The 24,682-nt window shown below is 45.0% G+C and overlaps 1 protein-coding gene across 2 annotated transcripts in view; it reads left to right on the top strand.

Moving 5' to 3' along the window:
- The window catches only part of LOC139416600 (plexin-A1-like), a 281,448-nt gene that overhangs the window by 43,423 nt on the left and 213,343 nt on the right, over positions 1 to 24,682 (top strand). For both annotated transcript variants that reach the window (XM_071165454.1, XM_071165455.1), the window contains exon 3: positions 20,070 to 20,252. In XM_071165454.1, coding sequence (XP_071021555.1) covers positions 20,070 to 20,252 — 183 coding nt within the window. The remainder of the gene's footprint in view (positions 1 to 20,069; positions 20,253 to 24,682) is intronic.

The raw sequence follows: 24,682 nt of genomic DNA, 5'->3' as shown, positions 1-24,682 counted from the left end.
CTATTGTTTTCAGCTCTATTGTCTCCCTCTAAACCTCATTACGGCTGCTATTTCTCTAGTACATCCCTTATCCCACATGGAATGGATACTGTTAGAATGTTTCAAGGCCCTGTGCTCACGGTTTATATGTTTTCAGATCAAGCCCTCCTGTCTTTGACATACCAGTCAACCATAAACCCCACCCCATTGCCATGGTTAGGCAGCATTGCCATGGCATCCAAGGACAGGTCAACCATGAGGGTGTCTTGGGAAGCCGTCTCCCTCCCTTCCAGGCCATCAGATTATACAGACACACGGATAGACCAGGCCATCAGGAGAGGATGATGCTGTATCCTAAGAGATACAGGCTGCTGTACTAACTGGGAGAGATGGGAGCGCTAGCATCACTCATCCCAGTAAACATTCTCTTTCCGTGTTATTCAAATTCAGCTGCTGGCATTCCTAGATGTGTGTGACAAGAGATGCAATATCAAATCAATAACTCAGCTAGTTAACTAGGTCGTAGGAAAAAATGACCTCTCCCTCTCAACCTTTCACCATCTGCAAAGTGTGTGTAGGTTGCAAATCTCCTAACGAGCCCAGGCTTTTTGTGCTCCGGATCTAATTGTGAGTGTAATTATTTATTGATGTGTGTTTGTGTGTGTGGTGTGTGTGTAGAGAGTGTGGGTGAGTGGGGGGCTGTTATCACTTCGAGCTATGGAGCTATTTACCAGCCGTGATGGTGAGTACAGCTGTATTTGTTGTTTCCTGTGGCGCTGTGTGATGAGATGGATCCAAAAAGCATTAGTCTATTTCATATTCAGCTGTAGCAGAGAGAGTGGAGACGCCAGGCATTAGGCCGTTCTGCTTTGAGAGGACTAGTCCCTGGGACACGGCTGGGAATATACAGTCCACTAGCATCACAATCTCAGCCTCTCTCCCCATTCTTCCTCCTTCCCACAAAACGAAACCAGTGGCGATGCTTTGGATTTAAACTGCTGTCATCTACTGTAATGTTGGTTTGTCTTGAGTGGATGGAGAGCTTGCGGCAGCCTCAAACATTTGCTCTATCTGAAATTCAGAACATATTTTGGGTGGAGGGAGAATGTGGAGACTTGAAGGCTGTGTCATCTAGGCTTGGGCGGTATACAGTATATACCGGGCGGTATACGGTATACAGTATATACCGGGCGGTATACGGTATACAGTATATACCGGGCGGTATGCGGTATACAGTATACAGTATATACCGCATACCGGGGTAATTGGAAATAGCCACCCAATGAATTTTAATACATCGATACATTTTTCACAAAATGATAATATTTGTATCTACTTTTTAAATAAATACCTGCAGTGCAACAAAGCAGATCGCATTCTTCATTTCACCTGTCACATTGTTTTACATTATGAAGCTTACCATAGTTCCCCAGAACAGTTGAGCCAGTCACGTGTGTTTGTAAGTAGCACAACAGGAGAAAGAGGGAGCAGGTGAGTCCAGCTGTGTATTGACAGGGGTCGTGTTTTATATTGAAAGTCAACAGTGTCTTTTTTGCTTCAATAGTTATCAGGGACGTGCGACTATCGTTTTCCTTCACAGACAGTACATTAGTGCAACACATTCAGCAGAAAATAGCTTCATTTTCATCAGATGACAACAGAAGTGCCAGGCTATTTGGCTGGCAGCCACATAAGTAAATGAGCTGACAATGAAAAAGCATGGTATTTTTTTGCAAAAACAATGCCTGGCCGTCATATTTCTAATGTTTATCATAGAAAGTAAGTAGCCAGCTACATGAGAAATAAGATTCTGGCCTGAATGCCAAACATCACGTCTGGAGGAAACCTGCCACCATCCCTACAGTGAAGCATGGTGGTAGCAGCATCATGCTGTGGGGATGTTTTTCAATGGCAGGGACTGGGAGACTAGTCAGGATCGAGGCAAAGATGAACGGAGCAGAGTACAGAGAGATCCTTGATGAAAACCTGCTCCAGAGCGCTCATGACCTCTGACTGGGGCGAAGGTTCACCTTTCAACAGGACAACGACCCTAAGCACACAGCCAAGAAAACACAGGAGTGGCTTCGGGACAAGTCTCTGAATGTCCTTGAGTGGCCCAGCCAGAGCCCAGACTTGAACCCGGTCGAACATCTCTGGAGAGAACTGAAAATAGCTGTGCAGCGACGCTCCACCTCCAACCTGACAGAGCCTGAGAGGATTTGCAGAGAAGAATGGGAGAAATTCCCCAAATTCAGGTGTGCCAAGCTTGTAGTGTCATACCCAAGAAGACTCTATGCTGTAATTGCTGCCAAAGGTGCTTCAGGAAAGTACTGAGTGAAGGGTCTGAATACTTATGTAAATGTGATATTTCTGGGGGGGTTTTGAAGCGTGTTTTTTCTTTGTCTTTATGAGTTATTTTGTGTAGATTGATGAGGGAAAAAACTATTTAATCAATGTTAGAATAAAGCTGTAACATAACAAAATGTGGAAGAGTCAAGGTGTCTGAATACTTTCCTGAAGGAACTGTATATTTAGATTTAAATTTGTATATTTAGATTTTTTATAAATGTTTTCTCAAAATAAGCGTTGTTGTACTATTGAAAGTCGAATACACTGCATTTCAAACAGTCAGATATAATCTAATGAATTCAGGGCTTGTGAAGTTATACCGAGGCTAAATATAAGCCTTCCCCGACCATAAGACCCACTAATCATTTAATTATTGTCACGTTCTGACCTTAGTTCTTTTGTTATATCTTTGTTTTAGTATGGTCAGGGCGTGAGTTGGGTGGGTTGTCTAGTTAGTTTTTCTACGATTTGCTATTTCTGTGTTTGGCCTGGTATGGTTCTCAATCAGAGGCAGCTGTCAATCGTTGTCCTTGATTGAGAACCATATTTAGGGAGCCTGTTTTCTATTGTGTTTCGTAGGTGATTGTTTTATGTTGTGTGTCTGCACCAGCCAGAACCGTTTTCGGTCGTTTCTCTTTGGTATTTTTGTTATTTCCGTGTTCATTTAATAAATATGGACACATACCACGCTGCACCTTGGTCCTCACCTTCTTCCACCAACAACGGCCGTTACAATTATTTTATCAAAATAGTTTAACCTGTTTTATTTTTTTTATTTGTTTTTACAATAATCACTGATCTTTCAGGTCTGTCAATGAAAATGCTTTCTGTTTTTTCTATTTCTTTTTACAAATTGAACTACAACCAAAATATATGAGCATAATGCTCATTCACTTATAATGACTATAGGCATGTTAGCCTGTCCACTTTGTTCCGATGTTGAAATCAAGTGGCCTACCTTATTTCTTAGAATGAGAACAAGTTGCCAATTACTTATATAATTGTGTTATTTATCCCCCAAGCCATAAGACTGCTGAACAATTAATCAAATGGCCACCGAACTATTTACATTGACCCCCCCCATTTGTTTTGTACTCTGCTGCTACTCACTGTTTATTATCTATGCATAGTCACTTCACCCCTACCTAATGTACAAATGACCTCAACTAACCTGTACCCCTGCACACAGACTCGGTACCGGTACCCCCTGTGTATAGCCTCGTTATTGTTATTTTACTTTGTTACTTTTATACATTTTTTTACTTTAGTTATTTGGCAAATATTTTCTTATCTCTTCTTGAACTGCACTGTTGGTGAATAAGCATTTTAATGCTAGGTCTACACTTGTTGTATTCGGCGCATGAGACAAAATAAAGTTTGATTTGATTTATGCTTATTGCACATTTATAAAACAGACTGGACAGCTACTATAACAAACAGTCTTTGGCTAAAATGCTGCTAGCGGTACCCCAATGCCGCGAGCGACAAACTGACTATTCCTTTTCCAGAGTCAATGTACATAGCTACTCTCGTTTTAGTAGTGTCTGCTCTGCGCACGATTTGAGTAGTTGAGACATAATAAGGGTATCTTTAGAAAAGTTTACTTGTCCTCTGTTACAGTAACATAATGTCTCAATGTGGTTTGGTGACCATATGACCGATTATGTTGAACCAAACCTCAAAGGCAAATAGTGAGTTGAAACCACTTGTCAGAAAGGAAGATATGATCTCTCAACTTTGTTGGCGTGAGAGACAGGGGGAGCGGCTTTGTGTGTGTGTGTGTGTGTGTGTGTGTGTGTGTGTGTGTGTGTGTGTGTGTGTGTGTGTGTGTGTGTGTGTGTGTGTGTGTGTGTGTGTGTGTGTGTGTGTGTGTGTGTGTGTGTGTGTGTGTGTGTGTGTGTGTGTGTGTGTAAACCATGGAGGAAGAGGCAAAGTGAGAGGTTTCAGTCTCGCTAAAATCTGTCCAAATTAGGCCAATGCTTTTCTATGGGCTTATTTTGGGCCTAAGCTTGTTGCCTGCCTCCCTACCTTTGGGACAACGACTCCCATTGTTAAGGCAGAGACATGAGCATCTCGTCATTATCTACAGATCTCTGGTGTAAATGGGAAGGTGCATGCAGACACATGGCATTTTACTGCGGTCATGAGCCATGACTGCCGGTGTGGCGGTATTACGGTCACTGCAACAGCCCCAATCAGTTATTAATGAAGATGACAGATTATAAATCTCAGTGACAGGGGTGCTAGGTAGCCTAGTGGTTAGAGTGTTGGGCCAGTAACCAAAAGGTTGCTGGATCAGATCCCCAAGCTGAAAATCTGTACCTGAACAAGGCTGTTAACCCACTATTCCCTGGTAGGCCATCATTGTAAATAAGAATTTGTTCTTAACTGACTTGCCTAGTCAAATAAAGGTTACATTTTAAAAAAATGTAAAAATAAAAACAGGGAAGAAAGCAGAGAACCTTAACAAGGCCAGAGTTTCCAGTGGAGTATATAGCTTTGCTTATGGAAACAATTTGTTGTTCCATGGCTGATGTTATGTGAAATGCAACAGTCTGTTCCAAGTACTGTTCCAGTATTTGTTTATGACCATTATTTTATTTGGCCAAGCCTTCCCCAGTCTCTGCCATGGCAGCCTCACAGTCATTATTCTCTCCAGTATAATACACAGTTTGTTATTTGGGGCTTGGAGGGAACTGACTCACCACATCCTCTCTGTCTCTGTTAGCATGAAGCTTCAGATTACGTCCCAAATGGCACCCTATTCCCTACATAGTGCATTACTTTTGACCAGATCCCTATGGGCCCTGGTGAAAAGTAGTTTAATAAATAGGGAATAGCCTGTGCTACACTATGTTGTAGGGAGCAGCAGTAGCAGTAGCTGTAACAGCTAACTGTACTGCTCTGTTAGCATGTTACTCAGCTCCGACGCTTCAGCCTGAGCTGCTGTCATACAGAACATAGAGAGTGTGTAGCAGTATCTCCCAGCTCTTGTCTTCTAGAGAGGCTTCACCCCAGTCCTCCACCCAGAGTGAAAAGGTGTATCCCTGATGAGCCCTGCCATCTCACTCCCCTCTCCCAGTTCCTCTGTTGTCATGGCATTGGGGTTGGGGGTGCTATGGGATGTGGAGGGCTTTTTGCTGCCGTGATGAATGGAGTTTAATGAACTCCCTCTCCTCAGTGTAAAGAGAGAGGGGGGGGGGGCACAAATTGACATTTTTTGAGAACTCATTAAGCCACAGCAGTTTGAAAACATCAACAGAGATTACAAGGGCTGTGTGTGCGTGTGTGTGTGCGTGTGCGTGTGTGTGTGACCTCCTCTGCCACCATGCAGCACTGAGAGCCCAACCATGCTGTGTATCCTAAACTCAGTCCAGGGAGGGCTTTAGTAATTAGATTAGAGTTGGCTGGGCGTTTTATTTCAGATTATACCGATTGTAATCCAAAGCATTTGCTTGGCCAACATGGTTAAAAGCATCAACTAACTGTGCTGTATTACATGAAAACATGATGTTTGTTTGATGGTAGCCCAACAGACTCTGTCTGACACAGTAGCCTACACAGCCCTATGACACATCCTCAGTGTTGAGTGGTCTCCACTAATTCCTTTGTTTTTTTTTTCATTATTATGGGCCTATTTGTTCTTGTCTGTCACTAGGTAGTTTAGTGTTGTTTTTATTATAACCCATAAAACATTGCCACAGGGCATTCTGTTATGAACTTCACCATGCTCTCTATAGACATCCAGGTGCAAAAAAACATCTACCCAAGGTGGCAACCAAGCTTCAGGCATCGTGACCTTTCATGTTTGGTTGATAGAGCCTGTTGCTAGGGAGATGTGCGTTAGGAGCAGAATCTGTAGGGAGCAGTCACATGTTGGCTTCCACTGATACCCTGGGACGCAGCAAAACACCATCAATACCCCTGAGCCCTGTCAAAACAACACACACACACACACACACACACACACACACACACACACACACACTCATACACACGCTTTTATGTACATTCAGACTTCAGGGTTAAAGCTCAGACACACCAGTAGGATTGTGAAACGTTTGCCTGCCGACGGTACTTAGCACCTCTGAACAGAATGTCCGCAGTCAATCTCTTTTGTGTTCACACAGCAAAGACCTTGGAAGTCGTCAGCAACTCAGCTTTGATAAAAATACTCCAAACCAGAAGGTGGCAGTAGCGTTGTTTGGCAATGCATATCCATGCGTATTGCTTATGGTCTAGATTCCAAGCTATCTGCACTAACGTTGCTATTTTGTAGAATGCCCTTGTTGATACTATCCAAATGGCCACAGCTAGATAACTACCTAGAAAAATTATGAATAAACAATTTAATTCACTGTCCATAATCCCATACAGTCAGTACCAGCCACATGTTTAGCTAGCTAGCATTAGCATATTTGCTAGCTAGCACAATATAGCTAGCTAGTTAAGGACACTGCACTAACTTGCCAGTTAACACATGCAGCTGTTTTATGGAAACTAGCTAATCCATTGTGATTACATTTAATTGACAATACTAGCTACATTGGTTAGCTAGCTTGGAGGAAGTATTTAGTGTTGTTTGCATTGCATCTGTGCACTTAGCTAGCTACCATCCCATAGCCTACAGAAGTGTGACTGGCTCATCCGTGGATGTACAGAGAAAATGCCCTCTTTTTCCTTTTTCTTTGTTGGCTCCTTGGCTGAAAGTCAAGTTCTTGGCTACTGAAGAGCATTGCGAGTATACAAGTAGAATCGGTAGGTTGGTCGCTACTGGGTCGGCACGCAGCAGGTACCGTTTTTGTTTTAGCAAGAGAAGGAACGGTCTCCCACTGTGATAAGTACCTATCAGCAGTCTATCGGCAGTGAGATTCCTGGTGGGTTTCATGCTTTAGAGGGGAAAGTAGAACCCCAGATCTAAGTCAGTAATGTCCAAAAATGTACCTAAATTGTGTTTCCTACTCGACACATTAGGAGAGAGAGAGCACAGCTGCTTCCAATCCAATTGGAGGAGAAAAAGAGAGCACTCTGGTTCAATGGAAAGACTGTCTTGGCATGCAGAATACTCCTAGGATTTATAATAGTGCAGGGATACTATTGAGTTATCGTCATCTGAAGGGCACTAAACGACAGATGTTTTCATGTTAAACAGAACAGCCTAACCCTGTACGTACATACAGGTTCAGTAAGTTACTGTGAGATGATATGAATACATTTACACAAACACATTAAAGAGAAAATAAGGTTTGAGAACATTAAAGGAATTACTGTATTCCATTTGAAGGATTAGTGTGTTGTCTGTGTTTCTACAGATTATTATGCATGTGTGTGTGTGTGTGTGTGTGTGTGTGTGTGTGTGTGTGTGTGTGTGTGTGTGTGTGTGTGTGTGTGTGTGTGTGTGTGTGTGTGTGTGTGTGTGTGAGGGTGTGTGTGTGAGGGTGTGTGAGGGTGTGTGTGCGTGTGCGTGCGCGTGTGTGTGTGTGTGTGTGTGTGTGCGTGCGTGAGGGTGTGTGTGTGTGCGTGCGTGAGGGTGTGTGTGTGTGCGCGTGTGTGTGTGTGCGCGCGTGTGTGTGTGTGCGTGCGTGAGGGTGTGTGTGTGTGTGTGCGTGTGCGTGCACAGACTTCTATATGTCTATGGTCAGTGCCAGATGTCTGTGTGTAGCCCAGTGTGTGTCAGGTCGTGCGCGGGTCATGTGCAGCCTCATAATAGGCCTCTGTACTGGGGAGAGGAGGGCTGTGCAGGGCTGGGGAATGTAGCTGTGGTGTGTGGGGTCAGGAGAAAGGGGATACCAACATCTGTCTCACAGCCTGGCCCTGCCTCAGTGCTGCGCCGCATTACGGCCTTGACACACTGCCCGCTAATATACTAGCTAGCAGAACAGAGTACACACATAAACACACACAAACTGTGCACAGACACACATACTTACACACACACACTCTGCTGGCAGCTGCATGTACACTGCTGTTTCTCTGTCTAGTCTGCCGGCGGTATCAGATAATGATATGGCATGGTCTGTATAAATAGATCCCATCTAATGAGAGGATGCAGGTATCAAAGGAACTCCTACAGTATGTGGGAAGAGAGGGATATGAGATGTGTTCAGAAAAAAGCGTTTACTGGTGTGGGTTAGATGTTGTTTAGGGAGAGACTTTATAGGAAGACAAAATGGAAGAGAGGTAGGCAAGTCTAAACTCCGAGCTCCAACAGTGTAGATCTGAAATATATACATATTTCCACCTGTAAAAAGGGGGAGGGGTTAGGTAGGTGTAGTGGTTGGTATTCAGCTTGATAATTGTCCATTGGCTGTTAGGGGGAGGGGGATTTTCCAAAGATGTGTGTGTGTGTGTGTGTGTGTGTGCCTGATGGTCTGAGGGTAGAAGCTATTGGCCAGTATATTAGTTTTAGCCATGCTGCTCCTGTATTGACTGCATCTGAGTGATGGAAGTGGGGGAAACAGACTGTGACTCAGGTGGCTGAGGTCCCTGATGATCTTCTTGGCCTTCCTGTGACACCTGGTGTTGTAGGTATCCTCTAGGGCAGGCAGTGAGCACCCAATGGTGTTCTGTATTGCCTTGTGGTCAGCGGCAGTGGAGTTGCCGTACCAGGCTGTGATGCTGCCCGACGGTATGCTCTCGATGGTGCTCCTGTAGAATATTGTGAGGGCCCTTGAGGACAGGCCAAATTTTCTTCAGCCTCATGAGGTTAAAGAGTCCATGTGATTTGACCATTTCAGCTCCTCGGAGATGTGTACTCTGAGGAAGTTGACGTTTTTGACCATCACCATGCCAGCCCTGTTGATGAGGATGGGACTGTGCCCAGCCTTAGAAAAAGTAGAAACCTGCTATGTGTTGTAGGCGCAATTCGTCAGCGCCATCTTAGCCAGTCTTCTTGGCCAGTCTTCTTCTGGTCCGCATGTCTGGAGTCTCTGTGTTAGAAATATCTTTCCATAAATGTCATAACAGTTGTTTTCATGAAATGCTTTGAAAGGCTGGTCATGTCTTTCATCAACACCATCATCCCAGACCCACTCGGTACCGCCCCAACAGATCCACAGATGATGCACTCTCTATTGCACTCCACACCGCCATTTCCCACCTGGACAAAAGGACCAGTCAAACGTTTGGACATACCTACTCAGTCAAGGGTTTTTATTTGTATTATTTTCTACATTGTAGAATAATAGTGAAGACACTATGAAATACTATGAAATAACACATATGGAATCATGTAGTAACCAAAAAAGTGTTAAACAAATCAATAGTTTTTTGGTTGATTTTTTATTTAACCTCTATTTAACAAGTCAGTTAAGAATAAATTCTTATTTACAATGACAGCCTACCGAAAAGGCCTCCTGCGGGGACGGGGGATAAAAATATATATATATATATATTCAAAGTAGCCACCCTTTGTCTTGATGACAGCTTTGCACACTCTTGGCATGTACGGGCTAGTACATCACTGGGGCCGAGCTTCCTGCCATCCAGGACCTCTATACCAGATGGTGTCAGAGGAAGGCCCTAAAAATGGTCAAAGACCCCAACCACCCAAGTCATAGACTGTTTACTCTGCTACCGCATGGCAAGCAGTACCGGAGCACCAAGTCTTGGACCAAAAGGCTCCTTAACAGCTTCTACCCCCAAGCCATAAGACTGCTGAACAATTAATCAAATGGCTACCCAGACTATTTTCATTGACCCCCTTTTTGTTAGCCCTGAATCTTTTGCACCGGCTCTACGCACACTCACTGGATTTTACCCACTACGCACACTCACTGGACTTTACCCACTACGCACACTCACTGGACTTTACCCACTACGCACACTCACTGGATTTTACCGACTACGCACACTCACTGGACTTTACCCACTACGCACACTCACTGGACTTTACCGACTACGCACACTCACTGGACTTTACCCACTACGCACACTCACTGGACTTAACCCACTACGCACACTCACTGGATTTTACCGACTACGCACACTCACTGGACTTTACCCACTACGCACACTCACTGGACTTTACCGACTACGCACACTCACTGGACTTTACCCACTACGCACACTCACTGGATTTTACCCACTACGCACACTCACTGGACTTTACCCACTACGCACACTCACTGGACTTTACCCACTACGCACACATGCACACTCACTGGACTTTACCCACTACGCACACTCACTGGACTTTACCCACTACGCACACTCACTGGATTTTACCCACTACGCACACTCACTGGACTTTACCCACTACGCACACTCACTGGACTTTACCCACTACGCACACTCACTGGATTTTACCCACTACGCACACTCACTGGACTTTACCCACTACGCACACTCACTGGACTTTACCCACTACGCACACTCACTGGATTTTACCGACTACGCACACTCACTGGACTTTACCCACTACGCACACTCACTGGACTTTACCGACTACGCACACTCACTGGACTTTACCCACTACGCACACTCACTGGATTTTACCCACTACGCACACTCACTGGACTTTACCCACTACGCACACTCACTGGACTTTACCCACTACGCACACTCACTGGACTTTACCCACTACGCACACTCACTGGACTTTACCCACTACGCACACTCACTGGACTTTACCCACTACGCACACTCACTGGACTTTACCCACTACGCACACATGCACACTCACTGGACTTTACCCACTACGCACACTCACTGGACTTTACCCACTACGCACACATGCACACTCACTGGACTTTACCCACTACGCACACATGCACACTCACTCTTCACATACACTGCCGCTCCTCTGTTTATTATCTACCCTAGTCACTTTAACTCTACCTACATGTACATATTACCTCAATTACCTCAACTAACTCTCACCCCTGCACATTGACTCGGTACCACTACTCCTTGTCTATTGTCTCGTTATTGTTATTTTATTGTGTTACTATTTCCTTTTACATTTTCTTGTTGTTGCTAACTTCTCTGACTTTTTAACTCTGTATTGTTGGGAAGGGGCTCGTAAGTAAGCATTTAACGGTCAATTCTATACCTGCTGCATTCGGCGCATGTGACAAATACATTTTTATTTTTGGTTCTTCAGCTTTGGCACTGTTCGGAAATCAGTTCTAATCCACAGCCATGTGGGGGGGTATACTGCACTGCTCACACTGTGCTGTATCATCGCCCCCAAATCCCCCAACATGGCTGTAGCAGACACTAAACTACCAGGCCCGTGGTGACTGACAGACAGACTAATGTTAGTGGGGGATGTGTGTGTTTGCTGTAGATGAGTCCTGGGTGGTTTGTGGCTCAGTTTATAATGCCAATGTGTCTCTGCCTCTCTCTCTCTCTCCCTCTCCCTCTCCCTCTCTCCCTCTCCCTCTCCCTCTCCCTCTCCCTCTCCCTCTCCCCCTCTCTCTCTCTCTCTCTCTCTCTCCTAGCTGGAAATGGCAGGGCTCACCAGCATCACAGTCCCTCCTCACTTACATTTGACCAAGTGCCATTAAGAGCCAATTAGAAAGCCACCATTGGCTGGCCACAGCAAACAAAGGGCAAGCAGCATCGCTGCGCTGTATCCAATACCACAAATCAAAATGAACTTGGCGGTCGACCATAAATGGGCTGTTTCCAGTGTCTGTGTATTCTTGTTCAGCAAGACTAGTTTCTTTTCTTGGCTCTTCTCTCTAAGTAGTTTGTCCATCCTGCTTTGGCAGTAACATTTCATCTCCTTTTTTTGTCTTTCTACTGCACACACATGCGAACACACACACACACATGCACACACATGCACACACATGCACACACATGCACACACAAACCAACTGCAAAACATTTATATTTCTATTTATACCCACTCCCCTACAGTAACTCTTGGAAGCTGTTGCATCAGTCTGGTCTCAGGGGCAGGCAGCATTCTCCCAGCTCTGTAGAGCTCACATGGGATGGAGGTACTTTGTTTGTCAAAGCCTGGTCTCTGTGGAGCTTACACTAAAGCAGGGACAAATTAACCCATTACATTCTCTTTTGTCAAGTTGTGCTGTCTCTATTGATTGACCCATAGAGCTCCAGTGGAGTGGGAGATAGATAGGCAGATATGAAGGAGGTGGTCTGTCTGCTCTTTGGGATCAATCAGATGGTGTAGAGATAAGACTGTGTACAAGTTCTGGGCAGTCTGTGCTTCAAGGGACAAGGCTGTCTGAACAGACCAGGACATGATCCACCCACTCTCACTGGCTAGAACCAGTATCCTGTAATAAACAACAGCAGTCCTTTATTAAGCACCTCCCTCATGTCTTGGATTGTCTTTTATTCACTGTCTTTCCTCAAGGCTTTTTTTCCTTGACTTGAAGTTATTAAGAACATGCCTTTTACCAACTCTCTAGGAGAGTGGGATGGTTTTCCATTTAAAAGTCATTCTACCAACTCTCTAGGAGAGTGGGATGGTTTTCCATTTAGTCATTCCACCAACTCTCTAGGAGAGTGGGATGGTTTTCCATTTAAAAGTCATTCCACCAACTCTCTAGGAGAGTGGGATGGTTTTCCATTTAGTCATTCTACCAACTCTCTAGGAGAGTGGGATGGTTTTCCATTTAGTCATTCCACCAACTCTCTAGGAGAGTGGGATGGTTTTCCATTTAAAAGTCATTCCACCAACTCTCTAGGAGAGTGGGATGGTTTTCCATTTAGTCATTCTACCAACTCTCTAGGAGAGTGGGATGGTTTTCCATTTAGTCATTCCACCAACTCTCTAGGAGAGTGGGATGGTTTTCCATTTAAAAGTCATTCCACCAACTCTCTAGGAGAGTGGGATGGTTTTCCATTTAGTCATTCCACCAACTCTCTAGGAGAGTGGGATGGTTTTCCATTTAGTCATTCCACCAACTCTCTAGGAGAGTGGGATGGTTTTCCATTTAGTCATTCCACCAAATCTCTAGGAGAGTGGGATGGTTTTCCATTTAGTCATTCCACCAACTCTCTAGGAGAGTGGGATGGTTTTCCATTTAGTCATTCCACCAACTCTCTAGGAGAGTGGGATAGTTTTCCATTTAGTCATTCTACCAACTCTCTAGGAGAGTGGGATGGTTTTCCATTTAAAAGTCATTCCACCAAATCTCTAGGAGAGTGGGATGGTTTTCCATTTAAAAGTCATTCCACCAACTCTCTAGGAGAGTGGGATGGTTTTCCATTTAGTCATTCTACCAACTCTCTAGGAGAGTGGGATGGTTTTCCATTTAAAAGTCATTCCACCAACTCTCTAGGAGAGTGGGATGGTTTTCCATTTAAAAGTCATTCCACCAACTCTCTAGGAGAGTGGGATGGTTTTCCATTTAGTCATTCCACCAACTCTCTAGGAGAGTGGGATGGTTTTCCATTTAGTCATTCCACCAAATCTCTAGGAGAGTGGGATGGTTTTCCATTTAGTCATTCCACCAACTCTCTAAGAGAGTGGGATGGTTTTCCATTTAGTCATTCCACCAACTCTCTAGGAGAGTGGGATAGTTTTCCATTTAGTCATTCCACCAAATCTCTAGGAGAGTGGGATGGTTTTCCATTTAGTCATTCCACCAACTCTCTAGGAGAGTGGGGTGGTTTTCCATTTAGTCATTCCACCAAATCTCTAAGAGAGTGGGATGGTTTTCCATTTAAAAGTCATTCCACCAACTCTCTAGGAGAGTGGGATAGTTTTCCATTTAGTCATTCTATCAACTCTCTAGGGGAGTGGGATGGTTTTCCATTTAGTCATTCTACCAACTCTCTAGGAGAGTGGGATGGTTTTCCATTTAGTCATTCTACCAACTCTCTAGGAGAGTGGGATGGTTTTCCATTTAAAAGTCATTCCACCAACTCTCTAGGAGAGTGGGATGGTTTTCCATTTAAAAGTCATTCCACCAACTCTCTAGGAGAGTGGGATGGTTTTCCATTTAGTCATTCTACCAACTCTCTAGGAGAGTGGGATGGTTTTCCATTTAAAAGTCATTCCACCAACTCTCTAGGAGAGTGGGATGGTTTTCCATTTAGTCATTCTACCAACTCTCTAGGAGAGTGGGATGGTTTTCCATTTAGTCATTCTATCAACTCTCTAGGGGAGTGGGATGGTTTTCCATTTAGTCATTCTACCAACTCTCTAGGAGAGTGGGATGGTTTTCCATTTAGTCATTCCACCAAATCTCTAGGAGAGTGGGATGGTTTTCCATTTAGTCATTCCACCAACTCTCTAGGAGAGTGGGATGGTTTTCCATTTAGTCATTCCACCAACTCTCTAGGAGAGTGGGATGGTTTTCCATTTAGTCATTCCACCAACTCTCTAGGAGAGTGGGATAGTTTTCCATTTAGTCATTCCACCAAATCTCTAGGAGAGTGGGATGGTTTTCCATTTAAAAGTCATTCCACCAACTCTCTAGGAGAGTGGGATGGTTTTCCATTTAGTCATTCCACCAACTCTCTAGGAGAGTGGGATGGTTTTCCATTTAGTCATTCCACCAAATCTCTAGGAGAGTGGGATGGTTTTCCATTTAGTCATTCCACCAACTCTCTAGGAGAGTGGGATGGTTTTCCATTTAGTCATTCCACCAACTCTCTAGGAGAGTGGGATAGTTTTCCATTTAGTCATTCCACCAAATCTCTAGGAGAGTGGGATGGTTTTCCATTTAGTCATTCCACCAACTCTCTAGGAGAGTGGGGTGGTTTTCCATTTAGTCATTCCACCAAATCTCTAAGAGAGTGGGATGGTTTTCCATTTAAAAGTCATTCCACCAACTCTCTAGGAGAGTGGGATAGTTTTCCATTTAGTCATTCTATCAACTCTCTAGGGGAGTGGGATGGTTTTCCATTTAGTCATTCTACCAACTCTCTAGGAGAGTGGGATGGTTTTCCATTTAGTCATTCTACCAACTCTCTAGGAGAGTGGGATGGTTTTCCATTTAAAAGTCATTCCACCAACTCTCTAGGAGAGTGGGATGGTTTTCCATTTAAAAGTCATTCCACCAACTCTCTAGGAGAGTGGGATGGTTTTCCATTTAGTCATTCTACCAACTCTCTAGGAGAGTGGGATGGTTTTCCATTTAAAAGTCATTCCACCAACTCTCTAGGAGAGTGGGATGGTTTTCCATTTAGTCATTCTACCAACTCTCTAGGAGAGTGGGATGGTTTTCCATTTAGTCATTCTATCAACTCTCTAGGGGAGTGGGATGGTTCTCCATTTAGTCATTCTACCAACTCTCTAGGAGAGTGGGATGGTTTTCCATTTAGTCATTCCACCAAATCTCTAGGAGAGTGGGATGGTTTTCCATTTAGTCATTCCACCAACTCTCTAGGAGAGTGGGATGGTTTTCCATTTAGTCATTCCACCAACTCTCTAGGAGAGTGGGATGGTTTTCCATTTAGTCATTCCACCAACTCTCTAGGAGAGTGGGATAGTTTTCCATTTAGTCATTCCACCAAATCTCTAGGAGAGTGGGATGGTTTTCCATTTAAAAGTCATTCCACCAACTCTCTAGGAGAGTGGGATGGTTTTCCATTTAGTCATTCCACCAACTCTCTAGGAGAGTGGGATGGTTTTCCATTTAGTCATTCCACCAAATCTCTAGGAGAGTGGGATGGTTTTCCATTTAGTCATTCCACCAACTCTCTAGGAGAGTGGGATGGTTTTCCATTTAGTCATTCCACCAACTCTCTAGGAGAGTGGGATAGTTTTCCATTTAGTCATTCCACCAAATCTCTAGGAGAGTGAGATGGTTTTCCATTTAGTCATTCCACCAACTCTCTAGGAGAGTGGGGTGGTTTTCCATTTAGTCATTCCACCAAATCTCTAAGAGAGTGGGATGGTTTTCCATTTAAAAGTCATTCCACCAACTCTCTAGGAGAGTGGGATAGTTTTCCATTTAGTCATTCTATCAACTCTCTAGGGGAGTGGGATGGTTTTCCATTTAGTCATTCTACCAACTCTCTAGGAGAGTGGGATGGTTTTCCATTTAGTCATTCTACCAACTCTCTAGGAGAGTGGGATGGTTTTCCATTTAAAAGTCATTCCACCAACTCTCTAGGAGAGTGGGATGGTTTTCCATTTAGTCATTCTACCAACTCTCTAGGAGAGTGGGATGGTTTTCCATTTAGTCATTCTACCAACTCTCTAGGAGAGTGGGATGGTTTTCCATTTAGTCATTCTATCAACTCTCTAGGGGAGTGGGATGGTTTTCCATTTAGTCATTCTACCAACTCTCTAGGAGAGTGGGATGGTTTTCCATTTAAAAGTCATTCCACCAACTCTCTAGGAGAGTAGGATGGTCTTCCATTTAAAAGTCATTCTACCAACTCTCTGTCCATACAAACCCACTCCCTCTCCCTATCGCAGTCTCTATCACCAACCAGACTCTCAATATTTCCTTTCCTTCCTTTCCCATTCACAGTGTAATTTGAGCGAGGGAAGGACAAAAAGAAAAACAAACAAACAGTAGAAGGAAGCAGAGTGAGAGTGGATCCAGGGAGGCAGAGCAAGAGGAGCACAGATAGCCATGCCTCATTGCCAGTCTGAACCTCTGGCTCTGGTTTGCTGCCACGCTGTTTCCGCTGATTGCGATAGGAGGCCCGCCCAGTCGCTCTGCAGAATCCGTCTCTGTCCCAGCGCAGGGGGCAAGGGAGAGAGGGAGCAAGGGGAGGTTTTAGGCCCCCATGGGAACTCACATAGTAGCCCAGCCAGATTCCTACTTCTCTCCCTGGCTGCCTCTCTCTCTCCTCAGCCCAGGCTGGACCTAGACTTGGCCTGCCAGGACATTCCTCCATCAGATCCATGACTATTAGGAAAAGTTATCTCGATAACATTGCTGAGATGGACATAGCCACTGATTAATAATCTACATTTCCTTGGTTAAATGACTTAGAGATTTACAGTAGAAATGTTGCAACAGACATCTGTTAGTGGTAAAGTATGTGTACCTGCTGGATGCTGATTACAATATTCTCAGGCGGCAGGAGCCTTAGACCTACTGAGCACTGCACCATATCCAGAACCATCTAATTCCAACACAGTCTGCATGCAGGCAACCTATAATGATCTGGCCCCAGATGTCCTGTGTTTCCTCTTCTACCCCCCCCCCCCCCTGCTCTATTTCCAGACCCATCTCCATGGTGAGGGTTTAGAAAAGGACATGGTCTCCCGCATTGTCCTTTCAGAGGAACTCTGCTGTACACAGTTATGCCTGGCCTGGCTGGCCCTTGGCAGAGATAGCACCTCTCACTGGGTGAAACATGAGGTGCGTCAGCGGGCAGGGCAGGGGGACGCGGGGGTCGCCAACACTCTTGTCTCTACTAATGAGGCCCGTCTGGTATCCGGAATGGGAAGGGGTCTTCTGGTTCGGGAGGGGGGTGGGGACGAGGTGGGGGAGAATTTGATACTCAGAGAGTAGAATGGGTGAAATCAGGACTCAATGATAATGTCCTTAACATGGTCCAGTTTTTTCCCTGAAAACCAAGTGTACCGATCTAATAGTCAGTCTTCTCTCGACAATTTGTAGTTATTCTGTGGAAACCACTTGTATTTGTGCATTGTCCCTACATTTAAAGACTCCTTCCAGCGATATTTTAAAAATTTTACTGTTGAAAAAGTTTAATTACAATTAAGTACATACACCAAAGTGTAAAAAAAATATGCTATGAGCAAAATAGTGTTTTTTAGACACAACTGCAAATTTCAAGGAGTAGGTTATCTAGGAGTAGGTTATCTAGGAGTAGGTTATCTAGGAGTAAGGTCTGATGGGAATCCGTGATGTCATCGGCCTGCCCCCTTGCTTGAGGAACAATAGAGGAGCAACAGAGAACTACAGAGGAAAGCCCCACCCCCCGTTTGAGACCTATTGCCTTTAGTTAATTAAGTAAAGCAGGTGCTAAATGATGTGAAAAGGAGAGTGGAGTGCCACTAAGATCAATTCTGTTCATCAATGTACTGTACCGGTCAAAGGTTTTAGAACACCTAGTCATTCAAGGGATTTTAACATAGCACTTGATGGTTTTTGCGACTGTGCTTGAAGAAACTATTAAAGTTCTTGACATTTTCTGTATTGACTGGCCGTCATCTCTTAAAGTAATGATGGACTGTCGTTTCTCTTTTCTTATTTGTGCTGTTCTTGCCATAATTTGGACTTGGTCTTTTACCAAATAGGTCTATCTTCTGTATACCCCCCTACCTTGTCACAACACAACTGATTGTCTGAAACGCATTAAGAAGGAAAGAAATTCCCTGTTAATTGAAATGCATTCCAGGTGACGACCTCATGAAGCTGGTTGAGAGAATGCCAAGAGTGTGCAAAGCTGTCATCAAGGCAAAGGGTGGCTATTTGAAAAATCTGAAATATAAAATATATTTTGATTTGTTTAACGCTTTTTTGGTTACTATGTGATTCCATATGCGTGGAATTTTCTACAATGTAGAAAATAGTCAAAATAAAGAAAAACCCTTGAATGAGTAGGTGTTTTGATCACTTTTGACTGGTAGTGCACATGTTTGTGGCTTTGTGTCTTCAGACAAAGGAAGACTAAAGAATTCATGCGGCGGCATTCCTCCTTTCCATCCTCCAGTCTGGTCACATCATGGCTCAGATCACGCACATCTCCTTCCTTCCCAGAGAGCTTAGCGGCAGGCAGAGTGTGTATTGTGTGTGATTGATTGTCTCCTATGGAAGCGATATGTCTTCTAATGAATGAGGGATTCCTGGCACCAGTTAATTAGTGTGGTGTAAGAGGATGTGATGTGTTAGAGAGCTGGAGGTCGCTACGCTAATACGGGTGCTAGTGATTATCTTCTGGTTACATGTGTCAGTGCGTGTGAAAGATACCACCTGGTGCCCACTACACACAGGTCTATCACACATACATCAATTAACCACTTTTCTTTAACAGTGACAGTGTGTGTATGCTGCTATTTTGAGGGTGATATGCAAATTTGGCCTATCCGTCACTCACACTTTCTTCTGCCCCCCCTCTTCCAATCTGTCTCCTCCTCTCTCTACCTCCCTCCCTCCCAATCGCTCCCTCTCGCCCAATCTCTCTCTCCCCTCTCGCTCTCTCCCTCCCTCCCAATTTCTTCCTCACTCCCAATCCCTCCCTCCCTCCCTCCCTCCCTCCCTCCCTCCCTCCCTCCCTCCCTCCCTCCCTCCCTCCCTCCCTCCCTCCCTCCCTCCCTCCCTCCCAATCTCTCTCTCTCTCTCTCTCTCTCTCTCTCTCTCCTAATCTCTCTCTGCTCTCTCTCTCCCTCCTTTCCAATCTCTCTCCCTCCCTCCCAATCTCCCTCCCTCCCAATCTCTCCCTCCCCCCTCCCTCCTTATCTCTCTCTTTCCCTCCCTCCCAATCTCTCTCTCACTCCCTCCCAAACTCTCTCCCCTCTCCTGCTCTCTCTCTCTCTCTCTCTCTCTATCCCCCCCTCCCAATCGCTCTCTCTCCCCTCTCTCTCCCTCCCATTCCAAATCCCTCCCTCCCTCCCAACATCTCTCTTTCCACTCTCTCCCTCCCAATCTCTCACTCCCTTCTCCATCCCTCATAATCTCTCTCTCCCCATATCCTTTCCTCCCAATCTTTCTCCCCCTCTCTCTCCCCCTCCCAATCTCTCTCTCCCTTCCTCCCAATCTCTTTCGCCCTCTCCCTTCCTCCCAATATCTCTCTCCCCTCTCTCATCTCTTACCCTCTTTGTCTCTCTCTCTCTTTCTATCTCTGTCTCGCTCTAACCCCCCCCCCCCCCTCTCTCTCTGCAGCCACTCCAAATAGACGATAACTTCTGTGGGCAGGACTTCAACCAGCCCCTGGGGGGGACCAGTACCATCGAGGGTATGCCTCTGTTCGTGGACAAGGACGATGGTATGACGTCGGTGGCAGCCTATGAATACCGCGGCCACACTGTGGCCTTCGCCGGCACACGCAGCGGACGTATTAAGAAGGTAGGCCACTGGCGGATTCTGTGTGTTTGTGTGTGTACATGTGTTACCAACCTCTGGTTATGAGGATGAATTTAAAGTCTCTGACTCATTTCTGCCTGGTCACTGTTGAGCTGGAGCTCTAAGAAGCTGGTCTTTCAAAAGCTGTAGAAACTCCTTTGTGCTGGATGGGTGGATGTGATTGAGATCTCTCTAGACTCTCTCTGGAGTCTCTCTAGACAGACAGGTTGCTTCCCACAATGTACCAGCGCTCCAGCTTACACGTCTATAGAAGTTCCAGCGCCAGTTGGGACAGAGAGGACGAGTCGGAAATGGGATGTGCTTCACGGGTAACATCACTGCCGTATCTACTAGCTGCCCTAGCTGAACATGAGCACCATGCCCGCCTGCATTTTAAGCTATGCCTACCCAGACTCGGGATTTGTTGGGAAAGTTGTTTTTCTGAAGAGGACCCTCCCCGGAAACAAATGTTTTCCCCCTTTCCTAAGAGAATACGACATCCTCCACAGATCTAGTGCTCTTGCTCCTAGGTCTGGGATTCTAAGACTAACTGGAGTAGACCCACACATAGTGGGTTTGTCAATCACCGGCTTCTTCAGGCAATCGCTGTCGTGCTGTGAGCCACTGCTGTGCCTTCTATGGTGCTGTTTCCAGAGCTCTGGAAAACAGGAGAGAACAGGAGAGAACAGGGAAAACAGGGGAAAACAGGAGAGAGCAGGAGAGAACATGGGAGTAGAGGAGAGAAGAGGGGAGAACAGTAGAGAACAGGGGAGGGGGCAGGACTAGGTGTTGGAGTCCTTCACTGCCAACAGAGAGGACTCTAGGACACCTCTCAGATGGTTCCAGACTATTAACACTGAGTAGAGGCCTTGGTGGTGGGTTCCAGGTTTTGTCAGAACTCCACTAAAAGCTGAGAGTGAGTCGATTTGACAGTATCTTTGTAGGGTGATTATGAATATATGAACTGATTAGGTCATTTTATGTGTCAGATAATAGAGTAATATGTGACCCATTTCAAGAAACTAGGGGTATGTCACACGTCACTACTTCACAGGAGAGGTATTTGAACATCATTTTAAAAACAAACTTGTCTGCCATCTGTAAATACAAATAAAATATTTAAATTACAAGCCTAGTTAGTTTAGCCACGGAAAAAGCCAGGAACCTTCCTGCTACCCATGATTGGCTGAGATAATGCATGGGCTGGACATGCCTAGAGATGTGTTTGGATTGGTCTGCCATGTAGCATTCTTCTGTCTATAACATGAGCTGTTCACTATGTGTAGATAATCCTTGATACCGCAGCATTTTTGACAGATATAATGTTAGACATGGAGAGCTGCCAAAGTGTTGCTTCTGCTCTCAACAACATTGCTGCCATGAATTTAGCAGGCGCTATCGACAAAGATCAGTGGGAAAAAGTTGTGATGGACGACTTTCTGCACATCAGTGTGAACCGGAGTGATTTGACACAACAACGGGCCAAACAAGCTATAGCTAGCTACAAACCAAACTGAAAAGACACGCTGCCATGAAGCGTTCATTCATGTATACAGGTCTAGCGACATTTTCAGATACTGTATTATACTTTTCAGATTTTTTCAGAAAGTCATTTTCATTGTCAGTTAAAGCGTACTGCTATCTAGTAAACGTTAGCTTGCTGGCTTGCTAGCTAACATTATGTGTATGATCTGTGTAGTAATATTATTTGTATCTCAGAGCCATTTGCATTGCTAGTTATAGCCTAATGTTAGCTAGCTAGTTAACATTGAACCTAGTTGGTTAGCTTTAGCTACCTGCAGATTCATAGCTATGACAATCCATTTGAAATGTAGCTATAGGTTGGGATTATGGTTCATTGTTTAGCTAGCTAACATGTCTTAACAAAAGACTCCACATCGCCAGATGATTATATGACCCATGAAGTTAGCCAGTTGTCTCTGGGGTGAATACACCAGTTTTAGTCTTAAAATCTTTGGTTGTTTACTACACTACCTTTGTCACTCTGTTTAGCACATGGCCTCACATGTGAATCCTTAAAAATATGGGTGGGGAGGGTGTGGCTTAAGAAGGCTTAAGAGGGTGTGAACGATGTTGAATGGGTGTAGACAAAGAAGAGCTCTCCAGTAGGTGTAAGTACCAAAACACTGAAGGGCCATTTTCTCAAAAGTGGAGTTACAAGTTTATCAACTTTCAAAGCCATTACTTTCCCATTGTTCCTCAACTGCAGTGTATGATATACCATTTTGTAGTCACTACTTTTATCTAATGTAAAAAAAAAAACACTATTTAAAATTGCAACATAAGATGGAATTGAGGCGGTCAGTCACGTATGGAATGAATGCAACCACACATTCATACACACCAGCATGCACACCTGCATACACACTGATAGACACTGGACCATTATTCAGGCATTAATGCACACTAGTCTAGGTCTAGCACACACACACACACACACACACACACACACACACACACACACACACACACACACACACACACACACACACACACACACACACACACACACACACACACACACACACACACACACACACACACGCCTCTCCTGTTTTGCTAAGTCGGCTGAAACCCAGTCCCATAGTCCTTGGTGCTGACCCCTGAGGTAGCGGTTGCTAGCTGTGGGTTTGGAGCGGTGCTTTGCTGTGGGCGTCTGTCTGCAGGCTGCAGCCGGTTGGCCGGCAGGATGCTGGAAGGGGATGTGGAGGCTGGGGGGGTGTGGAAGCTGGGGGTGGGATGGATCAGTAGATCTCAGAGGGAAGATATCCCTTCCACAATCGGAATCCCATTTCCCCTTTGCCACCATCTCTTCCTGTGTGGAGGCCAAGTGCTGGGTGGTGGGGCACAGGCTGCCGGAGTTATCACACACAGATCGATGTAGTGCTGTACATACAGGAACAGAGACTGTTGACTAGCTGGCTGTGGCTAGGGAAGCATAGTCATCACTGCAGAGCAGAACCAGTCCCTCCTGAAGCCTCTCTTCAGGAGACCCTGACATCACAGTGTCCTACCACCAGGCCATCACAAACGGCTTGTCCTCTCTGATTATATACACATATAAACTGCAGTCCAATTCCATACAGTGGCATCAATGTAATTTTCTCCTGATTTGGTTTTGTTTGTTGATATGTTTGTTTGGCTTGTAATTGTAGTGGTTTGACGGTCGGGAACAGCCCATCTGGGGCGGGCGGGTGGGAGCAGAGCAGTGCTTCTGTGTGGAGAGTTGAGAGAGGAGAGTGTGTGGAGGGCCCCCCGATCGTTGTTGGCAGTCTTGTTTTATTGCTATTCATTTGGAGTTAAACTGTGCGCCGTGCCCTAATGAAATGTAAAGTTGCAGTCTATTGATGGGAGGCTTTGGGGTCTGATAGCGGCTCATTGGAATTCGCCCAATCCTCCCGTTGCTACGGCTGCAAGGCCCTTATTGACTCATCTGTATGAATATATAATCACAGGCGTAAATCTTAGCAGGCGTCGGAGGCAGCGGACGGCTGGATGTGTGCAAATGCAACTAGTCTAGTGCTGGAGGGGAAGTATGGGACACACCAGATGATGTGTGTGTGTTTGGGTAAAGCCTCCACACACAAGGATTCATATGGTATTTCTCTCAAATGTGCACACATTTGTTAACATCCCTGTTAGTGAGCATTTCTCCTTTGCCAAGATAATCCATCCACCTGATAGGTGTGGCATACAAAAAAGCTGACTAAACAGCATGGCTATTACACAGGTGCACCTTGTGCTGGGAACAATAAAAAGGCCACTCTAAAATGTGCAGTTTTGTCACACAATACAATGCCACAGATGTCTTAAGTTTTGAGGGAGCATGCAATTGGCATGCTGACTGCAACTGCAGAGCTGTTGCCAGAGAATGTAATGTTCATTTCCCTACCATAAACCACCTCCAATGTTGCATTAGAGAATTTGTCAGTACGTCCAACTGCCCTTACAACCGCAGACCACGTGTATGGCGTTGTGTTTGCGAGTGGTTTGCTGATGTTGTGAACTGAGTGCCCCATGGTGCCGGTGAGGTTATGGTATGGGCTGGCATAAGCTACGGACAATGAACACAATTGCATTTTATCGATGGCAATTTGAATGCATAGAGATACCGTGACGAGATCCTGAGACACATTGCCGTGCCATCACCCCATGTTTCAACATGATAATGCTCTGCCCAATGTCGCAAGAATCTGGAAGCTGAATTGTCCCTGTTCTTCCATGGATTGCATACTCACCAGATATGTCACCCATTGAGCAAGTTTGGGATGCTCTGGATCGATGTGTGTGACAACATTCACTCAGGCCACAATCAACAGCCTGATCAACTCTATAAGAAGGAAATGTGTTTCGCTGCATGAGGCAAATGGTGGTCACTCCAGATACTGACTGGTTTTCTGATCCACGCCCCA

The sequence above is a fragment of the Oncorhynchus clarkii genome, chromosome 9 (assembly GCF_045791955.1).
Source record: "Oncorhynchus clarkii lewisi isolate Uvic-CL-2024 chromosome 9, UVic_Ocla_1.0, whole genome shotgun sequence".
Taxonomy (NCBI): domain Eukaryota; kingdom Metazoa; phylum Chordata; class Actinopteri; order Salmoniformes; family Salmonidae; genus Oncorhynchus; species Oncorhynchus clarkii.
The sequence above is the reverse complement of the archived record's forward strand: the minus strand, read 5'-3'. Positions and strand labels throughout refer to the sequence as shown.